Source organism: Echinops telfairi, unplaced genomic scaffold, assembly GCF_000313985.2.
Source record: "Echinops telfairi isolate 266 unplaced genomic scaffold, ASM31398v2 ScPeMD7_1713;HRSCAF=2227, whole genome shotgun sequence".
NCBI lineage: Eukaryota > Metazoa > Chordata > Mammalia > Afrosoricida > Tenrecidae > Echinops > Echinops telfairi.
In genome coordinates this window covers 18,808,327-18,817,588 of record NW_022105611.1, presented here as the reverse complement: position 1 = coordinate 18,817,588, position 9,262 = coordinate 18,808,327, and the positions used below count along the sequence as shown (strand labels likewise).

The 9,262-nt window shown below is 43.0% G+C and overlaps 1 protein-coding gene across 1 annotated transcript in view; it reads left to right on the top strand.

Annotated features, from left to right (window-relative positions):
- Positions 1-8,880, top strand: part of SPCS2 (signal peptidase complex subunit 2) — a 26,296-nt gene extending 17,416 nt beyond the window's left edge. Inside the window, exons 3-5 of the mRNA XM_004708828.2 lie at positions 761-921; positions 2,998-3,132; positions 6,412-8,880. Of these exons, the coding sequence (XP_004708885.1) occupies positions 761-921; positions 2,998-3,132; positions 6,412-6,598 (483 nt within the window). The 3' untranslated portion in view covers positions 6,599-8,880. The remainder of the gene's footprint in view (positions 1-760; positions 922-2,997; positions 3,133-6,411) is intronic.
- The last annotated feature ends 382 nt before the right edge of the window (positions 8,881-9,262 follow it).

Here is a 9,262-nt window from a genome sequence, read left to right as displayed (position 1 = left end):
TCAGGGCCAACAAGGAGAGTAGAGATACCAGGAGGATTAGGGGAGGGGAGGGGCAGAAAGGGGGAACTAATCACAAGGATCAATCTAGAACCCCCCCCTTCCAGAGGGACGAATAACAGACAAGTGGGTGAGGGGTGACAGGTGATGATGTAAGATATGGAAAAAATAATCTATTAACTTATGAAGGGTTTGTGAGGGGGGCTAGGGGGCAGGGAGGGGGAAGAAATGGGAAGCGGATATCAGGTGCTCAAGTGGGAAGAGGATGCTTTGAAAATGATGTTGGCATATGTGCAAATGTATGGATTGTGATAAGAAATGTAAGAGCCCCCGATAAGTGTATTTATAAAAAAAATTCTGATAGTATAGTTCTAAGTAGGAGAATGTGCATGCAAGTATAAAAATTAACCATCGCAACCTCCTCAAATTCTTTCATTAGTGAATTCTGGAAATCTGGTAATTTGTTCTTCAAGTTAATTCATCTAGCGCTGAGAAGCTTGGGAGAAACATTGATCCATGTTTTGTCACGTTTCTACTTTAGAAAGGAAAAGAAAATTTTAGCTGCATACTTGGGGGTGGGATGAAGTTTAGGATTTTTAAAAATTATATTAATATTTTTCTGGGATCCTTTATAAATGGCTTGAATCTTGTTTGCTTGGAATGGTAATAAGTCTTAATGTCCATTTTATCATGGAAATTGAGAATAAAGCAGACCCCAGGAAGGGAGCATTCTTGCTAATTGGTTCCTTTTTCTTCTCACTAGGTACTTCTGGAAAAGTACAAGTATGTGGAGAATTTTGGTCTTATTGATGGTCGCCTCACTATTTGCACCATCTCCTGCCTTTTTGCCATAGTGGCTTTGATTTGGGATTATATGCACCCCTTTCCAGAGTCAAAGCCTGTCTTGGCTTTGTGTGTCATATCATATCCTTTTTTAATGGTTAGGTTGTTTTCGGTTTCCTATATCAACAATCCACCCTGCAAAAAACCCAAACTATTTAAAATATTTCTAAAATAATCACTCTGAGGATTTACTTTCAGAAGCAGTTAGCAAACCATCTCAGAAAGTGGGTCCTGATCAAAACTGTTATTACCCGAAGCGATCCCAAGTCGTATTCTCCAGAATTGGCACCAGTGACCCAAGCCTCCTCTCTGTGATCAGCTAAGTCGTCCCAGTGAAGACTTTGGTTTTACAGCCGGGGCACTTTTCACAGGCGTTTCAGTGGCTTCCCAAGAGAACTGACTTGATGGCACTTCATTTGTTCAGTTATACTTGGTTAGAATAACACTAGAAAAGATGTACTTTTTATAATTAAATCAGCTTTATATGTCATGTTGACTACCATTATGAATGGCTTCTGTGTACTGTGCACACTCAGTATGTGTACCATCTCTAGCCCTTGTGACAATCCTAAAACGTTGTATTAGTCTAGGTACTTTGGAGAAACAAATCCACAGCAACTCACATATAAGAGAGAGTTTTATGCAAAGAAAATGTGCATCACGAAAACATCCCAACCCAATGCTGCCCAAGCCCGCAAGTCCAACATTAACCCATACCCAACACCAGTCCACAAAGTCCTTCACCTCACAAAACAGAGGCAATGATGCCGACTGCAGGAGGAAAGCTGAGTCAGTAAACGAATAAGCATCTCAGCACTAGCAGGGGTCTCCATAAGGCTGCTCCAGCACCCAGGGATGCATCGGGATAGGTCCATGTAGCTTCTCCTCGGGGATATCTTGTAGGAAGTCAGTCTTGCAAGCTGAAGCAGGAAGCTGCTAAGGCTGCTGCATCCTGGTGCGACCATCACAAAGCAAGAGACCCGAGAACTCGAAAGGCGAGGCTTCACCACCCATTTATCCCTCCGCCTTTCAACCAGCACCACATGTGATTATCGGCCAGGCTGGCACAATTAACTAACTCAAATGTCAATATTGTCCGCATTTAGAGATAAGGGTGCTGGGACACAGGAAGGAAAGTAATGTAGCAAGGTGGCACTGGTTAAAAGCCAAGATTAAAATCTAGGACTGCTTCACTCCAAAGCTTTGCCCTGTGCCCTTTACTTTCTTACCTCTCCCTTCTATAAAATTTAAATAGTACTGAGTACACAAAGCTGGCACATACAAAGTGCTCAGGTATGACAAAACAAAACCCCCTGCTATCCAGCTGATTCTGACTCACAGCGGTCCTACAGGACAGTAAAACTGCTCCTTAGGGTTTCCGAGGATCTAGATCTTACCCGGGCAGACTCATCTTTTTGTCATGAAGCAGCTGGTGGGTTCAAGCTGCTGGCCTTTGGGTTAGCAACCCAATAGTTAACCCACCATGCCACAGGCTTCCTTACTCGTATGGTAAAACCCAAGCCCACTACCTTCCAGATGATTCCAATTCATAGTGGCCGTGTCGGACGCAGTAGAACAGCCCTGCCAGGAGCAGAAAACTGCCTCTTGTGGAGCTTCTGCTGACCTCTCTGTGAGGAGCCCAACTTGTAACCACCTGGGCTCCTTATTAGATACAGTAGCTACTGTTGCTTTCCTGAAAATGATAATGAGCCTATACTTACATGTATAGGAAGTAGTTAAGCAAAACAAATTGAAGTCACATTTAATGATTCTTGAAATTTTTTTAACCATAATTAAGTTCACTGTGATGATTAGTTTGTTTTTTATAGAGAAGTGAAACAATTATATTGATGTCTTGGTAAATTAAGTAGTAGGGTCTCGGACATGTTGCTCTTGAGCCTCAAAGATGAGAGCTAACCATGCGCTTGACTTATCATCATCTCCCTCCCCTTTGGAGAAGTAACCAGATACAGACTGGCTTCTCTTGGGACATGGAAGTGTGACAAGGAAATAACTACATTGACAGTGTTCTCATTAACATGACAAAGCTGGCTGTTCTTGAGGACATTATGAAAGTTTTCATAACCCTTGTTTGGCAGTTTGTGGTATTTCTTTTGTGTGTGCATTTCTGTGTGTTTCCCTTAACTCTGTTTGAACCTATTTTGTGATGATGGGGATCCTGACCATTTATACCTCGTATAAGGAGAAGAGCATCTTTCTGGTGGCCCACAGGAAAGACCCTACAGGGATGGATCCTGATGATATTTGGCAACTGTCCTCCAGCCTCAAAAGGTATGACTGTTCTCAGGTTCTAAGTTTTGTGGTGTACCTGCCCTGGAGTACTGAGTGAGTCATTGTCAACAACAGACTAGTGCCCTCTACTCGGCAGGTCATATACAATAAAGAGGGAATTTGATGCTCTAGGATGCTTTTTCTAGCGCTGCATTTCAAGGGGTTGCATTACCACAGATAGTCTCTGAGGATGAACTGTAGGTGAAAGCACTTTGCGGAAATACTGCAGAATGAGTCTCTCTCTCTTTTTAATCTGGCTAATTAATGCAGCCATTTAGAGTACAGTACTGTAAGGCCAAAGGTGTGAGGTCATTTATCTTTGTAAAAGCCCATTAGCTTCTATCTTTATGATCCTTACCTAACTCTGTGGATCCGATCAAGAATCTCTGGAGCATTGGGCTGGGCATCTCGTAGAAACACAATTCAGGCTCTCTTTCTGACCATTATGCCTAATGCAACCCACACATAAGGTCTTTTTAGGCACTCAGAACTGACTTCACATTCCAGCTCAGTCTCTTTCTAGCTGTGTGACCTTTAGTAAATCGTGCAACTTACCGGAACCTAACAAGATGAAAAATGACTCTTAGAGTTGTTAGGAATTTGGGATACCACTTCTAATAGCTGACATGTACACTGATTGCCATATAGCTGCTGTTAGGCCAAGTGTATTACCTCATTTAAGCTTTAGAACCACCATTACCTAGATAAAAACACATGGCCAAAGAGTTGAATTAACCCTAATGTTATACAGTCAAAAGTGGTAGAGCAGGAATTCTAACTAAGCCTGAGCCTAGAATGCATGATTTTAGTCACCATCCTGAGCACAGGGGCTCATATACAGCCTGTCAGCTCTACTGTCTAAATATATCCATTCCAGCCACTGAGACTCGTCAGTGCTGCCATGGTCTCTTATTGAAACGCCTTCATAATGCCTACTTCATGCTCACTAATGGACCGCTTGGGCTGTTCCATCTACCCACAATCAGTTCCTAGCACTGCAGGCAGAATGAGCCTTTTAAAATGTCAATCAGACCATCTTGGGTTTCTGCTCAGCTCCTTTCACTCAGAAAAAGCCCAAGCCTGAGGATAACTTAGAAGTCCATGTCTGTTCTCTGCACCCAACACCCAGCAGACATATCTCTTATCTCACCCAGTGCTGAGCCACTGCCACCCTCACCCCACACAACCCTACCTCCAGTGGCTCCTTCCTGTTCTTCAGACACGCCTGGAATGTTCTTGCCTCATCTCTTTCTTTGCGAAGACTTTGCTGCACTTTCAGAGGTTCAAGGACGAATAAAATAAACAGTGGAAAATTCCCCTGAGCTTTTGAAGCCCCTTCATACTTAAAATAGTTTTTTAATTGTCTGCCCTTTGCACACTAAGATGAAAGTTTCAAAAGGCAGAAATCAATGTACTATGTTCACTGGTATATATCCTTAGCATCTAAAACTACCTCATATATATAGGTAGCACTCAATACTTTTTTTTGAATTAGTGAAAGACTTCTTTGGGGGGGGGGGCGTATTTTAAATTTAAATTTTTAAAAATCATTTTATTAGGGGCTCATACAGCTCTTTATCACAATCCATACACACATCAATTGTGTAGAGCACATTTGTACATTCATTGCCCTCGTCATTCTCAAAATATTTGCTCTCCACTTAAGCCCCTGGCATCAGGTCCTCTTTTTTCCCCTCCGTCCCCACTACCCCCTCCCTCATGAGCCCTTGATAATTTATAAATTATTATTTTGTTGTCATATCTTGCCCTGTCTGACATCTCCCTTCACCCACTTTTCTGTTGTCCATCCCCCAAGGAGGAGGTCACATGTAGATCCTTGTAATCGGTTCCCCCTTTCCAACCCACTCTCCCTCTACACTCTCAGTATCACCACACACCACTGATCCTGAAGGGATCATCCGCCCTGGATTCCCTGTGTTTCTAGTTCCTATCTGTACCAGTGTACATCCTCTGGTCTAGCCAGACTTGCAAGGTAGAATTTGGATCATGATAGTGAGGGTGGGGGATGGGGTGGGGAAGCATTTAGGAACTAGAGGAAAGTTGTATTTTTCATTGTTGCTACATCTCACCCTGACTGGCTCGTCTTCTCCCCAAAACCCCAGACTGTTCTTAAACTGTATCATCGCTTCAGTTTATGTCCTGTCATCAAAACCATGCAACTGCTGATAAAACTGGACCCAGAAATCTAAAACCATCCCTCCTTCTGACCCTTAGGTCCTGGTACCTAGGTTGGAGTTAATGGCTTAGACCATTAACTGATGGAAGAGCTATGATTACTGAGCACCAGATATTAGGGCACCTACTCTAATCATGATAGTAATCCTGAACGAAGTGGTAGTTTTCTTATTTTGCACATTTAGACAAAGATATAAGAAAAATTTTGCTTCATCTAAAGCTAGCAACCAGTTTAACAATTAAGAGGAGGAACATCAGCTCACTAGAAGTTGGTGTCATTAAACCCTCAGGTGTGGGTGGAGATAAAGACTTCTGAGGTACTTCCCTGTGCAGCTAATGCCCTCCTGTGCGCCTCTAGTAAAGTAAGGTGTGCAGCATGCACCGACTAAGCACCTGCATGGAGGGCCAGCCTTGAAGGCAAGGGTCCTCTCTTCATAAAGATTTGGGTGCCCACTGTGTGCCAAGCTAGGAATAGAACAGAAGTGAGAAAAGCCATTGCCCACAAAAATCTCCCAGTCTGATAAAGAACACGAATGCCCAGACATCATTTTCCTAGATGCTAACATTGGTAAAAGATGAGGGGTTTTGAAAGCATGAGGACATATCATTAGGCTGGCATAGATTGGCACTCTGTGTCCGAGTTGCATAGTGACTGATGGTGTTGTGGAGGACAAAGGTGGGGTGTCTGACTCAGACTGTGAGGGTTTAGGGAGACTCCCAGAAAAAATTAAGCCTACTTATAATGTTATCAAATGAGAACAAGTCAGGTGAGATAGAGAAAAGTGTATTAACAAGGCACTTTGAGCATAGCCCATCAAAGTCCAGAGGTGAGAGAAGTTGGTTCATGTGACATAATGATGTATGGCCAAATAAAGGAGAGGTACACAGTAATGTAATTAGGGAAGACATGCAGCACTTGGTCTGGACCAGTGTCTTGGAAGCAGTGAGATGTCCTCAGAGTTTTGAAGCATGGATCTGTAGATACTCACCATCAGCAGCTCCTAGGGCAGCCCTTTGCTTGCTGTATCGTTACTGGTTGAATTAATACAGGTTTTAACTGGTTGTCTTTGCCCTGATGCTTAGGTTTGATGACAAGTACACCTTGAAGCTGACCTTCATCAGTGGGAGAACCAAGCAGCAGCGGGAAGCTGAGTTCACCAAGTCCATTGCTAAGTTCTTTGACCACAGTGGGACACTGGTCATGGATGCTTATGAGCCAGAAATATCCAGGCTCCATGACAGTCTCGCCACAGAAAGGAAAATAAAATAGCTAAGTTCTAAAAGCAGCCGGCTTTCTACTGGGTCATGCTAATTTAGGAGTGGCAGGGGGAAGAAACAGTGAACTCAAAATGGGTAAAGTCAAATAAGAATTGTTTTTAAATCCCCTGTGTTTCTTGGAAGTTTAGGCCAAACTGGATAAATAGAATTTTCTAGCACAGATATGGGAAGTTGTAGGCCTGATGTCTAGCTATAGCCTCTTCAATCTGCTCTTCTGGAAAAACTTTTCGGCCAAAAGCCGCAGCCTTCCTCCTTCCTACCTGGCAGTACTTCGTATCAAGGAGCTTTGTGCCATGCAACATTTGAAGAATTGCTTTTGGTTTTGCATTAAAATGAACCTTATTAACAACTGCAAGATTGTGTGTAGAAAATCTTAACAAACTTACACATGTTGTGAGCCATCTCTTAATTTTAGAGAGCCTCTTTCGGACCCATTTATAAACAAATAATACAGATTAAACTTGTTTTACCGAAGAGGTGCCTACAGCTCATGAAGAATGGGTTTGTCTGGTACCGATGGTTGGAAGCGAGCACTTGTGCATGAGGCCATGTGCACTGCCCTCCCCTGCAGAGAGCCAGGGATAGTTCTAGGAGTTGACGCTCTGGAGCTGTGACAGATACGACTGCGAGTCCTGGCTCTGCCGCCACCTATCTGACATACCATTTATCGCTAGACTTTGACTCTGACTTTGTATGTCTGTGTGCGTGCATGCACATGCATGCCTGTGTACACACAGTCCATTAACTCCGTCTTAAGGGTGATCATTTGGAAATGAAATGAATAGCAGCGGTGACAACTGTAGATCTGTTGACAGTGTCAACTCCCCTTGTCTTTTCCTGACGTCCCTCCTGATTTCCTACACAAAGACCCAAATGATCCCAGCAAATAACACACACATTTGAGGTCTCAGTTACGAAGAGTCATCGGGGATTTGAGGAGGCTTGTTTCTCAAACTCTACGCAAGGACCAGCTTTTATTGTGTGGACCTACACGTGTTCATGTTCCAGAGGGCACTTGTCTAATAAAACATAAAAGTTGCCAGTTCAAACTTTCTGAGTGACGCCATGGAAGACAGGCCTAGTGGTCTTCCCCCATAAAGATTGCTGTATGCTGTCAAGTTCATTCCAACTCAAAGCCAACCTAAAGGATAGAGTAGGACTGCCCCCTGGGCTGCTCAAGGCTCTCATCTGTCCAGAAGCGGACTGCCTCATCTTTGTCCTGCAGGGTGAGTGGTCGGCGGGAGTGGATGACCTTTTGGGTTAGCAGCCTAGCATTTTACTCTGCGCCACCAGGGCCCCTCTCCATGAAGCTCTTAACCAAGGAAGCCCTGGGAATCACTTCTCTTGCACAGGGCCACTATGAGTTGGAATCAAGTCGAAGGCAACAGATAAGGCTTGGTTTACAGCTAGATGAGGACAACGGCATGTGGGTTTGCAATCCCATTAGTGCTTCTCTCACTTGCTGCGTTTTCCTTCAGTGGCTTTATGCCCTCTGCTGACCTTCAGCTCCTCTTCTAGCTGTATGCTAGGCATCCTGATCTGGTACATTGCCCAATACGTAACTCAAGCTGAATGCACTTGCTTAGGAAACCTGCGTCAATCAAAGTATTAGCCTACTCAGTTCCTGTCTGACCCATTGTCATGGTATTATATCAGATCCTGATTCACATCATCTTGCTTTTGATTGCCTTTTGCCTTCCCCTTAGGACTGACGACTTGGCTGCCTGGCAAATCCTCTTTCCTTTAATCTCAAAAATCTTTGTCCCATAGACAAGAGATGGCCACTGTTGTTTCCATGCGTGTTTTTACCAGCCTGTATTATATCGCTTATTGCTTTCTAAACAGCCATCCATTTATTTGACAAATATTTATTGAGCATGTACCGTGTGGCAACTTAGATTCATGGGATACACACAAGTTTTAGCCTTCGTGGAGTTTACATCTTAATAAAGGGATACAAACAATACACAATAAGTATATGTAGTATGTCAAATGATAAGTAAGAATCTCTTTTTTAAATTGTTAACCCGTTGACTTCACTGTGTTAATTCCTATTACAGCTGTTTCGTTTATGAATTCAGGATACAACTTCTTATGTATGACAGCTTTCCTTCAAACACCATTTTTTTTCTGGGTGTGTATATATTTGACTTGGGGAAACTTTAAAAAGAAAAAGACAAAACTCAGCTTTTGAATTTGTTTAAAGCAAACCTTATGCCTGTTACATTATGTATTCTCAACCAATTAAATAAGCCAATGGCATTTTCTGTTTTATACTGTATGTCTACCACTAACTAGTACATTCCCCTTTGTGCCCTTTATTAACTGCCATTTTCTACAACTTTTTTTCAATAAAAGGAAAGAAGATGTGAAAACTTGGAGTCATAGTAGTGTTGATGGAAGATGCCGAGCAGAAGCAAGTGTTAACCGTCTTGCTTTGTTTCTAGGCTGTCTTCCTAGTCAGAGGCCTGCTAGAACCTCTAGCCCAGAAGCCCAGCCTTTCAGGGATAACAAGTCTAACAGCATTCCAAACCTTGGGCCAGATGGCATTGCTTAACAACCAGGCACTCAGTCCTCACAAATAGATAACTGCTGTTCCTAATGAGAAAACTGAGCCACAAAAGTTGAGTAATTCATCTCACAGCCAGTGAGGGAA